The sequence below is a fragment of the Sciurus vulgaris genome (genome assembly GCF_902686455.1).
Source record: "Sciurus vulgaris genome assembly, chromosome: 5".
In the NCBI taxonomy this organism is placed as follows: Eukaryota; Metazoa; Chordata; class Mammalia; order Rodentia; family Sciuridae; genus Sciurus; species Sciurus vulgaris.
Window position 1 is genome coordinate 128,404,852 of NC_136465.1, and position 21,735 is coordinate 128,426,586.

Genomic DNA, 21,735 nt, shown 5'->3' on the forward strand with positions numbered 1-21,735 from the left:
ATTATGTTACCCTTGCCCACGGTTCTTACTTGCACCACTGGGAGGTTAAGAGATGCTAGTAGAGGCTAGAAATGTGCTCATGTGGCCAGGCTTGTCCTCTTTTCCCACTGCCACAGGAAGAGCTTTCCTGAGAAGTGGTGCTCTCTTATACTTAATCCCAGAATGAATCTCATTAAGGAAATGTTGAACTACAACCCCTTCCTGCTCCCTATCGCCACCACCACCATCATCAATCTGCTGTCCATCGGTATTAGAATTGAGGAAAAGGCTGTCCAGTGACATGTTTTAACACCTTTAGCTGAATTAAGAAAAGACTCCTTTTCATAAAAAGCTAGTCTGACTCAGTCAATGGTTTAACCATGAGGAGTGCCTCTGCCAATCAGATTATGTTATAGACATTGATATTAAATAAATAAATCTGTAGCTCCAAGGTTTAAATGGAAACAGTATTTAAATAAGCAACTTGCTAGAAATTACACTCTTTCCAACTATGTAAGCTTATGATAAAGAATTCTAGGTGAGATGAGAATTAATATTTCAAAGTTCTGTAGGGGTTATGTGACATGAAGTTTGAAGGCACTAACCTGGTCTGAGTTTTAATGTATAATTATCTGAGAAACTGCTGGGTCATATTCTCCTGAAATATGGTTTCAAAGCATCATATAATTTGAAAGTTAAAAAGAAATATAAAACTCATGTAGACCAATCATTTTATTTTTGTAAAGAAACTGAATCTCAGAAAAGATAAGTGGCTTGCCCAAGGTCAAACTTCAATCTTTCCTCTATCAAGATCATCGACGCACACATCCTTTCTCCAGCTCTTTCTAAGCTCTGGGGTTGGCTGAACCTCAAATTGCTGTGATCTGCAGAGAGTTACTGGCTTTGGCTTTGGCCTTGGGCGGCTTATCTCTCAGCGTCAGTTCTCCTCTCAGGGCCTCAGCTGTGGTGGTCTGTTTTGCTCTAGCAGTCTTAGCTAAGTAGAGTGGAGGCTTGCTAATCCCTCCGACCTTTCTGAACTCAAAGATCTTATTAATTTCTCCAAACATAATAAAAAGAGACACAGATCATCCTCAGAGAATAGACCTCTTCTATCTGATTTCTAGCATAAAAATTCACATTTTTGTGTTTAAAAATTCCTTTTTTTTCCATCAGTTTTATTATGTGAGGCAGATAAAGCTGGTATAATCACTGGGTTATGACAGGCTTTTATTCCAATACATTTCTGACATCCATCCTTTCTTCTTTAACTCTAAGGATGCAATATTGATTTAGGAGATCACCTCTCCTTTGGAAAACTATAGAAGACTTCAGGCTTATAGCTTCTGATCTACACTTCAGTTGGCCTCCAAATTGATAAACCTAAAAGTCCCAATCTAATGAGGCAGTTTTAAAGACCTTTAATGACTCCTCACGGCCCTCTTGATGCCATCCAACTTTTACCAATATGGTGTAAAAGGCTCTCTTTGTTTGTCTTTTGTTGACTTCTCTGACCTCTTCCCTATCCCTGGCCTCTCTGCTATTCCCTTTGTGCTCTAACAAATCCTATCTGTTCATGGTTTACCCTGCACACTGGGCTATATTGTCTCACCCGCTTGCTGCACCTCTGCATGGAATGCTGTTCCTTTTTCAACTTGACTTGTACCGTTTCCTTTCAGTCTTTCCCCAAATACCCAGCTCAGAATCACCCAAAATACTGGGCCATCTCCACTATGGGCCATGCCCTGAAAGCTATACTAACAGCACCTTTAGGAAGAGGTAATGGTTGAGTGATGTTTATATACCCAATGTGATGCAAATTCATATTCAAGTAGCGTTGGCTCTAGATATCTGGCTCTCTTAACTCCTCAGCAATGGTGTGAGATGGTGATTTCCAAGTACACTGACTGTCATAACATTCAAGATAACAAGGAGGGAGATGGAAGGGAGGAAAACGGAATCATGGGGAACTAAAATGGAGTAAATCAAATTCTGTGCATGCATAATTTTGTTAAAATGAACCCAATGACTGTGTATAACTATAATATTGTAATAAATACAGAAGAGAAAAACCACAGTACTTTCAGTGAAAGAATAATAATAACTAATAATAATAATGATGATGGTTAATATTATCAATTACTTACCAAGTGTGTGATAATAGTCTAAATAATGATTATGTGATGATAGCCTGTGCTCCTTAACACACATCCTACAAGAATCAAAGCCACTTAATAAGTGTGAAACCTAAGACTTAGAGAACTTAAATCACACATCCGGAGTTCACAAAGCTAGAAGTGGACAAGGCAGACATTTAATTAGTGAACCAGTCCATACCTTCATACTCTATTTTACTATCTTTCTCTTGCTTAAAGTGAAAAAAATCTAGCCATATTTTTTTAACATAAACTTAAATTGATTTCGTGATAAAATGAGTACTGTTACATTTTATGTTAAGAATAGGTACTTGTGACTGACTGTGTACATATTCCAAGTGCTCTTAATTCGGTCCCCAAGCTTCAAACATCATTTCTACTTCCATCATGCTCAATTCACATTTCTAGTCCAGATCTTACTCCCCAATTCCAAACCTTATCTGCAACTCTTTTCTTGACATTTCCTTGTGCATATTAAATACACATCTCAAATATCAAACAATGGCCTCCTGATCTCCCCCCAGGTCATCTCTTCCCACATTATTCCCCACCCCAGTTAAATGGCAACTCCATCCTTCCAGTTGCTCAGACTCAAAACCTTGGGGCTACCCTTGACTCTTTCATTTCTGCACAGCCCACCTTAAGGCCATTAGGAAGTCTGTTGGCTCTGTCTTCAAGACCGATTTAGAATCTGACTGCTTCTCACCATCTCCATTCACCATTATTCCACTGGATCAGTACAATAGCCTCAGCTTCTGTTCTTGCCCTATATCTGAAGTCTATTCTCAACACAGCAGTCAGAAAGAGCCTTCAAAAACACATCAGATCGTGTTTTTCTCTGTTCAAATCATACAGTGGCTTCCTGCATCATTTGGAGAAAAACTGAAGGTCTTTCCAGTAGTCTCCGAGGACACCTCCCACGTTACATTTTTAATCTCATCTCTTAATCCTCTTCCTGAGTATTCTGCTCCAGCAACACTACCTTTCTTTATGTTTCTGGAATAACCCAGGCAAATTCCTGCCTTTTGGTCTTGGCACTAGCTGTTCCTTTTTCCTGGAACTCTCTTCCTCCAGAAATTGATATGGCCACTCCCCTCCCCTCCCTCATGTCATGAACAAATGTCATCTTCTCAGTGGCTGTTCCTTGACCACCAAATTTAAAATTGTAATTCCACCCCAATTCCATGACTCCTAATCACTTTCTTGCTCTGATTTCATAGCACTCATGACCCATACTATATAATTTACTTATTTATTATGGTTTTGTTTTATTATCTGTCTTCCCCTGCTATAATGTCAATCCCACTGATGTACCCCAAGCTCCTAGAGTGTAGCAGTGGCTGGAATATAAATCATTACTGAAAATGAATTATTACCAACTCCTAATATTTAATCTGTGTTCTTACCAGTAGGAGAGAACAAAGAGATTTCAAGGATAGCAACCTGTGAATAACTAATAATCAGAGAGGTGGTTCTAAAATAGCACAGATTAAATGCAGAGCAGCAGTAATACATAGCACAGGGTACACCTTAAATGAATAAGCACATGGGCTTTGAAATCTGGCAGCCTGGGTTCAAACATGGACTTTGCAGACTAGGATTACTAATTTGGGAAAGATTCGTAGGCCTCTGTAAAGTGAGCAAAAGAGCAATAATGACTACCTTGCAGTGTTGATTGATTGATCTACTATTTATTAAAAACTTTTATAGCACCAAACACTATTCTGAGTGTTTTATAAATATTAACTTAGTCACTCCTCTTAACAAATCTATGAGGAGAAATTAATATTGTCTCCATTTTAAGGATGTGGAAACTGAGACATAAAAAGTTTAAGTAACTTTCTTAAAGTGAGTCTTTGGTAAAAGGGTAAGTTGGGATTTGAACTTGATTATTTGATAAATTAAAGTTCACCTCTGCTGTTGACCCTGTTTCTGATGAGGATTATGTAAATCAGTGTGAGTCAACTTTCTTATGATTTCAGCATTTAGTAAGTGTTCAAAATGTGTTAGCTGCTCTTGTTATTACCATTATTATTATTTGATAATAATGGGATCTGAAGTTATTTTTGTTTCAGACATAAACATATCTATATAAGAGTCAATATAAAACATGCTAAACATGCTTACCCTAAATCTAAGTGCAAAACTTAGTACTTAATGAACAGAGTATATTTATGTATATATACTGTTTATTTTTTATTATTTATTCTTTAAAAAAATTTTTATAGACTGCATTTTGATTCATTGTACACAAATGGGGTACATCATTTCGTTTCTACGGTCATATTGTTTATTAAAATACCTTGAGTGGCAAAAGTGTACACAGACCACATCATCTTAATAGAACATGGACCCTAGGTAATTTCATTGTTTCTTATTCTCTTTTTAGTTTTCCAGATGAGGCTATATATTTCTCAAATCAAAAACTTAAAAAATATCAAGACATTCTGCATTGACCTTGCTGTAATGAGACACTGGTGACGAAAGGGAACAACAGAAGCCAGGCCTGTTAGGAAGCCATGTGGTACCGTTATTCTGCCCCAGATTGTGATTACTCACACACAGGTGGAAGCTCATACTCCACTTCAAGAACCACTCTCTCCCCAACATTCTTCAGCAAGCTGATGATCTCATCGTGGCGGAATTTGGCCAGGTTGATCCCGTTCACAGCTTTGATGTAGTCACCCACATCCAGCTGGTCACTTCTGCAAAATAGACAGTGTTAATTCAGCAGGCCCATCCTCTCCACAGGCCAGACTGGATCCATTTTCCACTTTCCCCTCATGAATAAGCAAGTTTAGAAGGTGGCATAGTGAAGTCCCTACTGCCCAGGATGTGACTGGCCCCTGAGAAAAGGAGTATAGCACAGTGTCAGTGGGTTCTGTCTTCTCAGCTGTCTGTCACACTTTAGAAGATCTTCTCCGGGTATGTTGCTATTTATGATTTTCCTCTAACCTTTTCCATTTTTAAAAGCACCATAAAACAATTTTATTTATTTAATTTTTTAGTTGCTCAGCCCCTTAAGGGCTAGTTCTCTGGAAATGGATCCAGATCCCAGATACTTCCGTTTTTTTTTTTTTTTCTTTTTTAGTCTCTCTCATTTTTGCTGCCTGCCTTTTGGACATTTCACAGGTTACAATGGCTTCACTGGGGAGTTTGTCCAGGGCCCAAGAAAGTCTCTTAAAAGTCTCTTAAAGAAGGGTTAAGTCCTCCTGTTCCTGTCAGCCTCTCCGATGCATAATACCTTTGCATGAGGGAGCAATCAGCTAGATTGAGCTTATAAACTGCATATGTGGGTTGACTATCAAAAGTAGTCACTATTTCAGATGACACTTTATAAGATAAGAACTCCAAACTTTAACTTGGAATTAAGTGGACAAGAACACTGGTGTCCAGGATTTAAGAACCATTGATCTCACTTTTAATAAAGCTCAATAATCCCATGTCCTCTTGCTGAGGTAAATTTAAATGTGTCTATAAAGCAAGCCCACCCTGGCCCAGTAGCTAAGACATTCTGCCTTTGGCAAAGCTAGAGTAATTTGCAGTTCATTGGAAGAAGGGCAAAGTGAGATCTTCTCCTCTAAGCCTTCTGCCCTTCGGAAACCGTCTTTTTATCTTAGTGGAAAGGGCATTCTCGCAAGGAGAAAAAGCAGAAAAGCAAAACTTTTACTTGGAAATGGGGCGCTGGGCCTCCGACTCTTCTTGGCTAGCCCTTTCCCCCTGTAGCAGTTTCCCTGGACACATCACATGGGTCATCTGCTTCACATTAATTGAGAAAATCCATGTCTCGTTCCCACTGCAGCTCGTCTGCTGTTTGGTGGCACATCTAGGTCTGGATCCATATACGCATGTTAAAATTAAAACTTTATGAGAGGCTGGCTGCTCCTGAGATGACACAAGAAATCTCCCTAATGACTTCAGCATGGGCCAGAAAAGCCACGGGCAGGACCGGAGAGCAGCTTCTGAACAAGCCCTGCTGAGCTTCTGCAGGGACGCGCTGCCTGGCAGATGGCAACTGTCATTTATTTTTTAGTGACCTTTTCTGATAGAGCTTTACTTTTTGAATTAATTACACCCCACGTCCCTTTCCCACATTTCCCTCCCGAGGCAGGTACCTAGCAGCAATTCCTCCCTGCCGCAGGTTAGACACTCTTGGCTTGCCATCCTTATCAATTCCTCCGGACACTGTCAGACCCAGGGTGGTGCCTTCCTTCTTCATCAGTTCGACAACGGTGGAGCCCTTGAATTCCTCTGTAAAAGAAAAGCGTTTGTCCTGTTAAATGAGAGCAGGGCCACAGATGTTGTTTCGTGATTAGGTGACTTCTCCCCAGAAACTCTTTTCACGTTTTCTTCTATGAGAAAAGATATTCATGGTCTCCTTCCATTCTAAGCTGCAGAGTGTCTTGTAAAGAGCTACACACAGATAATACCAAGGCAGGTATTCCAGGAGGGTTTATTCACCTGGCACCCTTGGGGTGGTTTGCTCTAGGTTGGAAATAAATAGACTTATGTACCAATGATGATATTTACCCTGTTTCCTACTATTCCCTAGTGACTTTCTCTGAATTCTGTCCTTGTAACTCCAAAAAAGTTGAAAGTTGTCAGATAAGAAGTTAGAACAGGATTTTAAATAATAACATGAATGCATATTGTGTAGTAACAGACTCCAAGTTCCTGGTATATTTCAGTTTAGGAAGCCAAGAAAACAGGACAAGAGAGTTCACCACAGGTTCAAGAAAAATATTATCAACTACCCTTTTTTGTCTTTCAAAAACAAAGTACCAAATGGCTCAAGCAACAACTGATATGATTTCCTGCTGGACTTCCTCCCTCAGTAGGGCAAGGCAGTGTTGGTCCTCAGAATTTCTGGCTAACCTCTGTCAATTGATCAATATGCAACATGATTTTAAACTCTCACAGATCTTGTGGGAATAATGTCTATACACCAAGAGTGAACTCGAATCTTTTCATTTTTCACAAAACAGAAGGTAAGAAAATGTTAAGAATATTTTTCCTTTCAGAAATAAAAATGAGGTCAATATTCACCTGTCCAGAGGCTAATTATGATAAATAGTGCTTTAGACTCCCGTGATATTACTCTTTCCTTTTCTACTTGCACTCTTTCTGGGTACAAATGGGGAAGCTAGGTGCTTTTCCATCTTCTCCAGAATCAAAGTCCTACTTTGACCCTAAATTTCAGGGTTATGAACTTCTGAAATATCAAAGACACCCATTAAAATGCAAGAACAGGCTTGCTTTTTCAAAGTCAGATTAAAAAAAAAAAAGATTGTCCTTTTCTTAATTACATGTAACAGTTCATTATAATTTTAAAAATCTCTATGAATGCTTATCATCAACGTTTAAAACTTGTTGCTGCTGGTATATGATCCAATGAAAAATTCAAATCAGGGAAAGAAAGAAATCTCTCATCTAGCCTAGTGAGAAGAATGGAGTGCTTGGGGAAAGGAAGCAAGGGTCATCAGGTCACTAACTTCCTCAGAGCCACAGAGAATGTCACTCCAGGCAGGGCAGTCAAGGTTTCCAGGCACTGTGATACTCAAGTCCCAGCCCACCATCGCTGGAGGCCTGCTTTGACCCTTCAGTCTCACAGCCCTACGGGTGTGAGCTGACTCTGCCCTTCAATGCAGAAGCGGAGAGAGAGGCTGTGAATGCTTATGATGTCAGCTTCATGCATTACATTTTATATGAGAGACCAAATAAGGATTGAAATTCAAGAACCAAAATTCTGGGCAAGGGCATTAAAATTCAGGTTATTTTATATCACTGACCTGAAGAATTTGTAACCATGTCCATTGTTGTGCATTTCACCCTTGTCTCCTTAGAACAAAACAAAACAGTCCCTCACATGCACCATAGAAACCCACATGGGCCCAGTTGACATTTGAAGAGATGAACTTAACAAATAACCTCTACAAATTCTGTTGGTAGGAGGCAATGCCTAAGTTTTAAGTAAAGTTAATAGAAAAAGGCATACTCATACATTGCTGGTGGGGTTGCAAATTGGTGCAGCCACTCTGGAAAGCAGTGTGGAGATTCCTCAGAAAACTTGGAATGGACCCACCATTTGACTCAGCTATCCCACTTCTTGGCCTATACCCAAAGGACTTAAAATCAGCATACTACAGAGATACAGCCACATCAATGTTTATAGCAGCTCAATTCACAATAGCTAGATTATGGAACCAACCTAGATGCCCTTGGATAGATGAATGGGTAAAGAAACTGTGGTATTTGTACACAGTGGAGTATTATTTAGCCACAAAGAAGAATAAAATCATGGCATTTGCAGATAAATGGATGGAGTTGGAGAATATCATGCTAAGTGCAATAAGCCAATCCCAAAAAATCAAAGGCCGAATGATTTCTCTGATAAGTGGATGATGATACATAATGGGGATGGTAAGGCAAGAATGGAGGAAGGATGGATTGTGTAGAGGAAAATGAGGGGTGGGGAGCGGGTGGGGGGAAGGAAGATAATAGAGTGAGACAAACCCTATGTACACGTATGATCACACAAACAGTGTGTGTACAATCAAAGAAATCAAAGTTGTACCCCATTTGTGTACAATGAATTAAAATAATAATAATAATAATAATAATAATAATAATGATAATAAATTCTTTAAAAAAGTAACAAAGATGACAGGAAAAAATGGTGGGTGACTATTCTCACCACGGAGCTATGAAGTGCCTAGCAATTTTGCCCAAGAAAGAATTCTCATCTTCTTGAATTATGCAGAGTAATCCTGTATATTTAAACTTTGATGATGGGACTTTCTTTTCTTTATGTGTGTGTGTGTGTGTGACCAGAGATTGAACCTAGGGGAGCTTAACCACTGAATCACATTCCCAGCCCTTTTTATTTTTTATTTTGAGACAGGGTCTCACTAAGCTGCTTAGGACTTTGTAAGTTGCTGAGGCTGGTCTTGAACTTACCATCCTCCTGCCTCAGGCCCCTGAGCTCCTGGGATTATAGGTTTGTGCCACGGTACCCAGTTATAGCTCTTTCTTGAAGCATGGGAAGCATAGTGTTTTTAAGTGCTGAACCAGAAATTCATAAAGAAACAACTATGAAACAGCAATACCAGGCATGTGAGAAGTAAGTTTCCATTCATAAAAAATTTTGTCCCTACTCAGGTTTTCAAGAATATACTTCTTGCATAAAATGGAATACCATCACATGGGTTTGGAAGAAGTCTTAGGGAGAAAGAGGACAGTGCAGTTTTGTCTTGAAGGAACTCAAGTCCTTCCCAGGTTTCTGGCTGAATCTTAAAAATCCAGAAAAACTCAATGACTATTTTAATTTATTCTCTAAACATATAAATCCATTGATCTGGCTACCCTTTAAACTGGAAATAGTCAACTATCCTCTCATTTAAAAATATTTCAAACATTTTCCTAAGAGCTAGTTTTAATAACAAGAAAGAAAATATTTATATCCCTGTTATTGGAGTAATTTGTGCATTCAATAACTTAACTGAATGCCTACTATGACCCAATCAATGGAACTCAAAGATGAAAAAAAATGAAGGCCCTTATTATCCTCCGGATGCTCAGCCTAGTCACAGAGGCAGAGTCATAGGCCACTGTTCCACAGGCGGGTTGTGAGGAAGGCAGGCACAGAGGAGACAGTCCTGGAAACAATGTAAAACAAAGGATGGGGTTCCAAATGCAACAACTATTTCACAGTTTTGTCTTCTGACCAATCTGTTGTAATTATTGATCAGGTTTAGCTGAGCAGAGCAGACCCAAGAAGGGATATAAATTAGGTAATAACTCAGGAGTAAATATACAATATTGTTGCAAGGAAATGCACTGAATCACAAGAATGCTGACTGCCAATAAGTATCTTTAGTTCCAAAGGAATTGACTAAATCTGTTATAGGTGTTTTCAAAGGGGGTAGGAGAGAAGAAGAAGTTGGAAAGGGAGGAACCTGCTTCTGGAGTTTGCGTTCAGCTAACCTGCATTCTCTGTACAAGTAATCAATCATTTGATGTCTTTTTTGGTGTTTAATGTTTGCATAATGATCTAATGGCAAAGAGAAATGAAGACAGATGCATTCATTTGCATGAGTTCACTTATATATCAAGGCTTAGTGAATCAACACTGCAGTAAAACAGGGGAACTTGGGCAAGTCAATATGTACTGACAATTTCTTTCTTTTGTGATTTAAATTGCAAATATTCCTCCCCAAATGAAGAGGACCAAAGAGCAAACATTACAGTTTCTCCAAATTAGCAAGCAGCACAGAGAACAGATGATGCCCGAATGGCAAGGAATAACATGGTTCTGGATTTGACGTTTTCCTTAATCACCATATTTAATTATCTTAGAGAAGAAATTGCAGGTTTACATCTGTACCACTGCTTACTCACATCACCAACAAGAATCCCACCGATAGAATGGGATTAGTTGTTTGTTGTTTCTTTCTTGTTACTGAACTCTAGAAAATTTTAAGAAAAATAATGACACTTGGCAAAAGCAAATAATTATGTAAAATTTTTACACACAAATAAAAAAATTTAATAATACAGCATTTTACAAAATTAATATGCATGCAGTAATATACATGTAGCCTTTATATAGCCAAACAACAGTCAGCTAGAAGTCATCGTAGAAAGAGAAGAACCGCCACCCACCACCTGCTTCAATAGCCAAAAAGTCAAATCTCAGGAAAAATTCATGAGAATGTGCTAGAGCTATAGGAAGAAAACTTTAAAAGACTTCTGAGGGATATAAAGTCAAAATAAATGGAAAGTGGGGCACAGTGGCACATGCCTGTAATCCTAGTGGTTTGGGAGGCTGAGGCAGGAGGATCATGAGTTTTAAGTCAGCCTCAGCAACTTAGTGAGGCCCTGAGTAACTCAGAGGGATCCTGTCTCTAAATAAAATACAAAAAAGGGCTGGGGAATCTGGCTTAGTGGTTAAGCGCCCCTGGGTTCAATCCCCATACTAAAAAAAGCCTAAAGAAAAACCTAAAATAAATGTAAAGGCAACCCATTCCGTCATTCAATAAAAACTGAGTGCTATCCATGTTCCAAGCAGTATTCTAAGCACTGAAGATAAAGCCTAAAGAAAAAATGGACAAAACTCTGGCCATCTAGGAACTAATATTCCAGTGATAGCATAACCCAACATAAAGCATGTGTCAATTCTCCCTAAATTAGTCTATAAAGTTAACCATATCAATAAAAGTACCAATATGATGTTTCTGGTACAAGATACATTTTACATTATTGCAAAAAAAAAAAAAATAGAACATACATCCTTGCAAAGATTCTGTGAAAAACTGGGTTGCCAATATACACTAGCTCACTGTTTAATACTGCTGTGAAAGAGTGGAGAGAGCCAGCCATGACACCTCTCTGAGAGAGGTAATGGAATTGTGATTGGATGTCACACTACCAACGTCTCCCTGAGAGACTGTAAAGAAAAGCAGACTCGCAGACACAGGGGACAGGGGTGGGGAGGCTGGCAAAGACCTCAGCATCTAGATGCTTCCCCAAATTAGTCAGAGTCTACATTTACTCAGATATGTAGGAAAATAAAACAAAAAAACCCAATAAACAAACAAAAAGAGAAAGAAAAGTGTCACAGGCACATGGCGTCCTGGACCCACATCAGACCACCTTATGTTTTGTAACACCTCTTTGCATAGAAAAAAGGTACGGCACCCTATGTAGCATAATAATTGCATTTTGTTCTGTGAAACCCTTGGTGCCTGGAATCTTCTGCCTCATTGCTTATTTTAAGAAAGTATTATCACAGAAAAGGGGAGTTACCCCTAATTTTTGACGAGCCCCCGACATTCAGGAACTACATGTACAAAGTGGATATTAGTAACAGGAGTTGAAAGAGGAGAAGCAGACACAAACTATGATGATGACAGAGTGACAAGGCAACTCAGGGCTGGGAGGTGTGTCCTGCAAGGCCCCTGCTCAGCCTGGGCCAGCGGTATTCTGGATCCTTCAGGGGAGCAGAACGGGACAGACTCAGGCAGGCAAAGGAGAGAGGGGAGGTGTTAAAGCAGAGCAGCAACAAAAGGCAGGGGATTCTATGGTTCTGGGAAAGGAAACTCCATTAGTTCCATCTGTAATTCCTCCATGTTGGCTGCATGTGGCAATCCCCTGGACAGCTTTTAAAATGCTGATGCCCGGGCCCACCCCAGTCCAATAGAATCCGAATATCTGCTTATGGGATTTTTTATATTAAGTTTTAAAGACATTTTAAATTTTGAGATAATTGTAGATTTTCATAGATCCCTTGTGCCCTTTACCTTGTTTTCCCCAATGGTAACATAGTGCAAAACTGTAATACATTCATCTGTTGCAGGGCATCTAGGTTGGTTCCACAATCTAGCTATTGTGATTTGAGCTGCTATGAACATTGATGTGGCTGCGTTATTGTAGTATGCTGATTTTAAGTCCTTTGGGCATAAACTGAGGAGTGGGATAACTGGGTCAAAAGGTGAGTCCATTCCAAGATTTTTGAGGATTCTCCACACTGCATTCCAGAGTGGCTGCTCCAATTTGCAACTCCACCAGCAATGTAAAACTGTGCTTTTTCCCCCACATTCCCCAACATCTATTATTGTTTGTGTTCTTGATAATAGTCATTCTAATGGAGTAAGATGAAATCTTAGAGTTTTTTTAATTTGCACTTCTCTAATTACTAGAGATGTTGAATGGATAAAGAAACTGTGGTATATGTACATAATGGAATATTATTCAGCCATAAAGAAGAATAATATGGCATTTGCAGATAAGTGGGTGGAATTGGAGAATATCATGCTAAGCGAAATACGTCAATCCTCAAAAAACAAAGGCTGAATGTTTTCCCTGATAAGTGGATGATAATATATAATGGGGGTGGGGAAGTGGGGGGTTAGAGAATAATGGAAGAACTTTAGATTACATAGAGGGAAATGAGAGGGATGAGGGTATGAAAGATGGTGGACTGAGACAGACATCATTACCCTATGTATATGTATGATTACACGCATGGTATGAATCTACATTGTGCACAACCATAGAAATGAAAAGATGTACCCCATTTGTGTACAGCGAATCAAAATGCAGTCTGCAAAACAAAACAAAACAAAACAAAAAACTGTACTATAACATCACATCTGGCACATTAACATGGATGAAGTCAAGACACAGACCATTTCCCTCACCTCAAGCATCCTATTACTCTTTTATAGGGATGGCCACATCCCTCCTATTTTTATCCTTTTCTTAACTCGGGAAACTCCTAACCTAGTATCTATTATCAAAATTTTGCCATTTTGAAATGTCGAATAAATGGAATTAGACACAGTGAAATCTTCAGGGTTGATCTTCTATGCTCACCCTCATTCTCTAGTGATTTGTCCAAGTTCTTGCTTGTAGTAATAGTCCTCTCCTTTTTTAATGCTGAGTGGTATTCCATGGCACAGATATGCCAGAGTTTGTTTGAGCACACACTTATTGAAGGACATCTTGACTATTTCCAGTTTTTTGGCTATTATGACTAAAGCTGCTATAAATATTCATTTACAGGTTTCATGTGAACATAAATATTCATTTCTCTAGAATAAATACCCACGAGCATAATTTGTGGGTCATATGGTAGTCGCATATTTAGTTTTCTAATGAACTGCCAAAATGTTTTCCAAAGTAGCTGTACTGTTTTCATTCTTACCAGTGTAAGTCACGGAGTTTGTCTGCAGCCTAAAAATTACTTGGTGTTGTCACTATTTTTTTTATTTTAACCCTTCAGATGTGTGTGTAGTGATATTCTAGTTTTAATTTTTGAGTAATTTTTGGTGTCTATTTATCTGCCACCTGTTTGGTAGAATGTCGCTTCATAACTTTTCCCCACTTCCTGATTAGATTGTTTGCTTTCAGAATGTTGAGTTTTGAGAATTGCTTATAAGTTACAGATACTAGTTGAATACATGGTTTGCAGATATTTTCTCCCAGTCTGCAGACTTTCTTTTCAAGCTTTTAGAAAGGTCTTCAATAGAGACTCCATTTTAAATTTTGATAAAGTCCAATTGATTGATTTTCCTTTTATGGATCATGCTTTTATCAAGTCTAGCAATTCTTTTGCTAAGCCTTCAATCCTCAAACTTTCGCCACTATTTTCCCTATAGTTGGTAAATATTTCCTGCAATTCCTATAATATTATGATGCACATTTAAGTCTATGGTTCATTTTGATCATACAAAGTATGAGACTTTGGTCAAGATTCTTCTCTTTTTCCTTCTTCTTTTTTGCTTATACGTGTCTAATTGCTCTGGCAACGTTCACTGAATAGGCTATTTTCATCTACTAAGTTGCTTTCGTATCTTGTTAAAAACTAGTTGGAGCTGGGTGCTGTGGGGGTACACCTGTAATCCCAGAGGCTCTGGAGTTTGAGGCAAGTTCCAGGCCAGCCTTAGTTACTTGGTGAGGCCCCAAGCAACTTAGTGAGATCCTGTCTAAAAATAAAAAATAAAAAAGGACTGGAGATGTGGCTCAGTGGTAAACCGCTCCTGGGTTTGACCCCTACTAACTCCTCCCTCCAAAAAATCTATTTGAGCATATTTCCATGGGTCTTTTTCTGGGTTGTCTCTGTGTTTGTTCCTTCATTAATGCCACACAGTATTTATTACTGTAACTAAATAATGTCTTGAAATTGGACAGAACAATTCTTCTCACTTTATGCATGCTTTTAAAAATTATTCCTTTGCCTGTCCATATAATTTTTTAAAATAATCTCTTCTATAGTTACCAAAAATGTTTGTTGAGATTTTGGTAGAATTTGTGTTAAACTTATTTATCAACTTGGAAAGAATTTACATCTTCATTCTATTGAGTCTTCTAGTCCATAAAAGATGTTGTCTCTCTCCAATTATTTAGATTTGATTCTTTGATTTCCTTCATCAGCATTTTTTATTTAGTTTACAGCATACAAATTTTGTATGTTTCATTAGTTTTATATCTAAGTATTTTATTTTGGGGGGAATAATTGTAAATGGCATTTTATTATTAATTTCAGGGTACACATGTTCATTGCTAGTGTACAGATATATGATTGATTTTTATATATTTATCTTATATTCTGGGGCATTGCAGAACTCAGATTTGTTCTCAAAGGTTTTTTTTAAATAAATTCATCAGAGTTGTCTATGAAGTGCAAGTAGGACCAGTTTTATTTCTTCTTTTCCAATCTATATGCCTTTTATTGACCTTTCTTTGCTATATGCACTGACTGGACTCCCAGCACTATGTTGATTAAGAGTGGTGAGAGTGGACATCCTTAGTTTTTTCCAGTCTTAGGGGGAAATTTCTCATCATTATTATGCTAGCTGTAGTTTTTTTTTTCCCTGTATACACTCATAATCAAATTGAGAAAGTTCACCTCTATTTCTACTTTTCTGAGAGTGTTTCTCATAAATGTGTTTGAATTTTGTCAATTTTTTGCATTGGTTGACATGACCATATGATTTTTCTTTATCTTGATAATATGGTTTTTTATATTGAGTGATTTTTGTAATACTGAATTAAACTTGCATCCCTAAAATAAACCCCACTGGTCATTTGATGTAATGTTATTATATGTTGTTGAATTCTATTTGGTAATATTGTATTAAGAATTTTTCATCTATATTCATGAGTGGTATTGCTTGTAGTGTTCTCATTTGTATTGTCTTCTTTGGTTTTGGTATCATGGTACCAATATTAGTTTCCTAAAATGAACTGAGAAATGCATTTCTTCTTCTGTTTTCTAAAAGAAGTCGTGTAGAATTGTTTTTAATTTTTTTTTTCAATATTTGGTGGAATTTCCCAGTGAAGCCATGTTGGCCTGGAGATTTTTTTTTTTGGGAGTTTTAAAATTGCAAATTCAATTTCCTTCATAGTTACAGGGCTATTTAAATTATCTACTTGGTATTGGGTATTGTAATTCGTGTTTTTAAAAACAGATCCATTTTGATTAGATCAAAGTCTTTACAGTTGGGGTTTGTTTTGTTTTTTTGCTTTGCTTTGTTTTTGCTTTTTTAAAGTTCTAACATGTAGCCAAGATGGAGACACTAATTTAGGGTTTGGTGAATGAGGAGAGATTGGCAGAAAAGAGATTGGAAAGCAAACAGAGACTAGACCATGAAATATACAAGAGAAGTGCTCTGATTTGAGTTTGACAAAAGGTTAGCCTCTAGCCTGCTGTTAGTGTGAAGCAATGGTTTGGCAATGGAGACATGAAGTGTTAGGGAGAAACACATTCCAGCTGGCTCAAAGAGAACTATTAAAAAGCCACTGAAGTGATATAATAAGTTATACAAGGTTGTATTAGCAAATCCAAAAATAAAGAATAGCCCACATACAACAGGAGCTTATATTTCTGCTCATAATCCACATCCAAGGTGGGTGTTTCTGATCAGCAGTTAGCTTCTTCCATGTTGAGTTATGGTTCTGTGCTTTTTTCTATTTTTTCTGTTTTGTGTCTCTGCTATTCCTTATAACGTTGGGTCCCAAACTGTGCATAGATAGAGGTACCTTAAGTTTCATGGTGAAGTCACAGGTCCACTATGGGCCATTTTGTATTTTTGAGGGAAACACAGCCATATTTTATATCTGTTGGACACAACAGTATCTCCTACCTTGAGGGAGTTCAGTTCAATATTTGATCATACTACACCGCTTTTTTTGATGTCCTATCTTTCCAAAGCTGGTTTCTGGTTATTGCTATGATAAAAATCAAGTTCCCTGTGAAAATCAATGTGAAACAAGAAGTGAGATTGTTGATGCTTAATCTGATTTGTGGGTTTGAGAAGCTGTACAATGCCCAACACACACACACATATATGGTTACTAGGCACTTGTGGCTACTTAAGAATGAAATAAACATATTTTATACTTTCTACTTTTGTTTCTTTTCAAATGGTAAACAACTGTTTGGATAAAATATGCACAATGTTGTTTTGGATTCAACTACTTTATAAATTGAACTATTGTATTTCATTTGGCTGAGGGGTGCTGTAAAAAATGTGCTGAGCCACCAGGGTTCTGTGAACAGAGAAAGTTTGGGAACTTCTGCACTAGGAACACATCCTATCTGTGTTCAGCAGAGGGGAGGGGAAAGAGGCTCTGGTAGAACTCATTACTGACTTGCATATGTACTCAAGGGTATGGCTTATTCCACGTTCACCCCTAACTTTAAAGGAGGCTGAGGTTTAGAGCCTAGACAGGTTCCCAGGTTATGAGGTAGGGTGGATTTGGGGGATAGATGACTGCCTAAATCATACATAGGGAATGCATGAGAGACTGAAATACCCCACTAGTTATGTGGGTGGTGTGGACTCCAGATATGTTAATGAAGAGGAATTCCCTTGAGTTAGAAACCAAATAGGAAATGGGGAGGAGCAAGGAAGAGGAGGGTCAAGAAGACCTCAGGTTTCCCAATATGATTGGTGGGTATTGATGTCCATCACTGAGAAAGGGAAGCTAGAAAACAAAGGAAGTTTGTAGAGTTGTGAATAATTGGAACAGAAGCAAATATGCAGCATAATATTGTATAAGAGAAACTCAATGAGATTTAAGTACCAGGGGGTCAGTTCCAAAGTGGTAAGACCCTCACTCCATAGCTACACCATAAAAAGAGAAAATGTGTTAAATCAACAGTGAGAAGCATGTTCAGAAAAACAGGTACTGGTAAGGCTCCTTACTCTTTGAAGTGCATACATTTTTAAAGATACTATGAACAGCAAAACAGAAATACCATCGATGAAAACTCCCTATGGTAAGTCACAAATTTTGAAATGCTGATGTCAGAGACAGCATTTTGTTCTCTGCTGTGTCCCCAGGGTCTGGAATGGTGCCTGGGACACTTGCAGGTGCATCCCAGTAACTGCTGAGGGCATGAGCACATCAGTCCTGACACAGGGCATTGTGTCAGGGCAGTGAGCAGTGGTTTGTGACAAATAGAATTATGGCTGCATGTTGCAGAAGCAGAGTGATAACGGAGCAGAGTCTGAGCAGGAGCAGAGTTATCTCCCTATGCTTGCTTGGTTGATCATTTTAACTGATGCCGTAGCAAGGGAGATGGGGCTCACATCAGAACATGAGAGTTATATCTGCGTACTACTTTTGGAAAGAATATTATTGCTCACACTACAGTTTTATCGGTATATTACTTTTAGTGGTACCACTAGGAAGTTTATCCCTCTCAGGAAATAAACAGATGCTTTTTCCAATACTCATTTCAAGCTCCTCCTAATATCCCCTGGTTCAGCAAAGCTTCAGGGATCAAAGCTGGGTTTCTGTGATAAACAGCATTTTCAGTCTCTGTTCTTGCCACAGACTAACAGAGAAAGGTCTTCTGGCACTTTCCACTGCTGTGTCACGACATGAGGGATGTACCAGAATTTCCCTCATCCCCTGGGAACATGAGCATAAATTAGATTAGTGGCAGGGATGTACAGTGTATAAATATTACCCAGCACAAATATTCATGTGAAATAAAATTATGATCAGAATTTATCTCAGGCTGTGAAGGGGAAGTCTGGATTAATATCTATATGTTTCTTCTTGGAGCATCTCAAAAGACAGGAAATCTACAAACATGCAGTGCCAAATATAAAAATTTGTGACTCCTAAAGTATGTGACATTTAGATTAGGTTTTAAAATGTATTATTCTAGAAAATTTTTATCATTTCCTTTTATTTATACATAACATTAAAATTCATTTTGACATAATTAAAAAATGTGGAATATAATTTGTGATTAGATCAGACTTTAAGAGAATACATAGATGTGGTCTCTCTTATTGGTATAACTGATTCAGATATCAAATATCTCCTAAACAATTCAGTGAAAAAAATTGTTTTTTAAAATATAAAAAATAGAATCATTTTGTTCTTCTACTTTTCAAAATCATTTATTTGTCAAAATCTGCTGTTAGGTGTTACAATTGATTAACAAGTTATTTAATCTTTCTGGTTCTTAGTTCCCTTACCTCTAAAATGAGGATAACAACAGTTTCTACGCTCAAGGGTATTTTGAAGACTGACATATTTCTTGTAAAAAACTCATAGTAGTACCTGTCACATAGTGTTTATGTTAGTCATGGCATTACTGTCATTAATTTTTTTGGAAGATATAAGTATGCAGATTCTCAATCTTCTGTATTTTGACTGTTATTAACATAAGACAAAATAATTAGCAGTGATATTTAACTGTTGATAGGATCACAGACTATTTGGAGAATGTAATGAAAACTGTGGACCCTTATCCCAGAAAAGTTTTGTATATGATTTCTGGGAAATTCATTCTTAAGTAGGGAGTCCTCTGGAGTCCATTTAAGGACTCTATAGTAATAGCACCCAAATCCATTGGTCATATATTCCCACAAATCAGCTAGTAATCTAAATGAAACTAGGATTCAAGTTATTAAGAGATAGAAAGTGGCTCACCTTGGTGAAACCTTCTCTCTTCCAGAACATGACTGGCCAAGTGATGTACAGTCATAAGACTCCATAATCAGAAAGAGCATCAGACAGGAGATCTAGAAATGGTGCCTGCTTCTAGAGTCCCAAGAAGTTTTCCTTTGGGAAAACATATGATCTGTGATTTTTACTTGTAAGTAGTTGTAGTTGCATTTTTAAGTTGTTGACATGATTAAAAATTGGATTCTTTAAGTTAAACTTAAGCATATTGTCCCAGCTTACTAACAGATTATTTTTGATCTTCAGTGTTCTCTTTCAGAAGTTAACTACAATCTCCTTATAGCTAATCATAGGCTGTTTTGTTCCAAAAATATTTTTGAGTACCTATAATTGCTAGACTGTATATTAGGAACTGGCATTTCAAAGATAAATGGCCACAGTTTCTACTTTTCTGTGGGTCATACTCTATAAATACCTAAAAGACAAATGTCTACACCAACAACTTCAATGAAGTCCATGACAAGACCTGGGAGACTGAGAGCTCTACCTGTGGTCCTGGGAAATCTCTTGTAGACTATAGATGTATACTTAGAGGTTTAAGTTCTTCTTTAGATGAAAGTAGGAAATTTATTTGCAATATTACTATCAATTGTAAATAACAGTAAGAGAAATTAAAGTACTAAAAATTGCTCAGTAATTAATAAATTCATAATAATTAGTAAATTAATAAAATATTATTGGGGGAATTCACTTATTTTGCACTATTTTGATCCATATCTGATGTTGAATAATTATGAAAAACCAGAGTTACTATACCAGGATTAGAATGAGCAGATGCTCTGACCCAGCTGAACAGCGAGGGGCACGTCGTGTCCAGCTGGGCGGGTGAGAAGAAAGGAGCACCTGGGAAGTGAGGGCCTATCCTAAGATGGAGAGTCTCAGGTGTGCACTGCAGATAGTGAGAATGAGCCTCTGTTAGGGAGCCGAGCCAGAGTACAAGAGAACAGGCTAACTGCCTCAGGGCTCTTGCTTCTTCAAACTGAGAGGGCAATGCTTGGAGCCCCACTCAGCCTGAAAAGGAAAGGGAGAAAAGGTCAACTTCCTCCAGGAACCAGACTTCTTAAATAATCAGGGAAAAAGGACACTTGCTTGTCCCCTTCCTTCCAGGGACATCCAAGAACCCACAAATCTAGCATGAGCCACATTACCTGACTGAAAACAGAAATTAAAATAAAGAAATCCTTGATACTTCTTGAGATTATCCATCATCTTCAGGCAGTTTATACTTTTCACAATGTTCTCATGTCCATTATCTAGTTTAGCTTTCAGAATAACCCTGAAAGGAAGATAATACTCCCATTTGGGAGTTTGGGGAAACTGAAATTTGAAATCAGGGTTCTTTTCTTAAGTGGCATTTTGTACCTATTTTAGGTCCATGAAATTGCTTCTTCATAAAACTGGATGCTATAAATTTTCAGACTCATCATAAAGTAATTGCCAAACAGTAGATACAGGAATATGTAAATGAAGCACTATTGAGAAAAGGACTGAAAAATAAGGCTGGCCTCTGGCAGACTCCAAGCCACTAGGGTAGCAGTAAATCAGTAGCTCTCATTTGTTACAGATGCTTGTATGTCAGGACCATATATTTGACTTTCCCTTGTTTTATGAGATTTGATCTATTTTAAATAAAGGAACAGATGGAAAACTAATAGTGTAGTTGCTGCAGATAACCAAGAGGCAAGCCATTGAGAGGCCCTGCAGACTCTCTACGGGGGAGCCAGGAAGTCTGCTGCAGTGAGTTTGAGTTTTATTATAGCCCTACTGAGACCCACCAGGATGCAGGATGGAGGAGGCGGCACGGTCCATATCGAGGACAGCTCTCATACCCTACTTTTGGCTTCCTTTACCCTAACAGGGAGGACAGTGTTCTGTATTGGTCCCTTTCCTAGTCAACCGTTTATCTTTTCTCCAATAAGAAATGACTATATTCTTGCCCCAAGAAAATTGTTTCTCATTAGACTGAGCAGTAAGGAAATGCGTAGACAAACCAGTCACTACTATTTCCTCTTTAGTTTCATTTTTTGCATTAATACTTCAGTCATCATGTGTAACATCACCTTACCCAAATAAAACAATCTTCTAGTCTCCTTCTGTGTTTGCAATGTTTTTG

The 21,735-nt window shown here is 38.0% G+C and overlaps 1 protein-coding gene across 1 annotated transcript in view; it reads right to left on the reverse strand.

Annotated features, from left to right (window-relative positions):
• Nucleotides 1-21,735, reverse strand: part of GRIP1 (glutamate receptor interacting protein 1) — a 364,416-nt gene that overhangs the window by 127,684 nt on the left and 214,997 nt on the right. Inside the window, 2 exon segments of the mRNA XM_079142206.1 lie at nucleotides 4,692-4,837; nucleotides 6,248-6,383. Coding sequence (XP_078998332.1) covers nucleotides 4,692-4,837; nucleotides 6,248-6,383 — 282 coding nt within the window.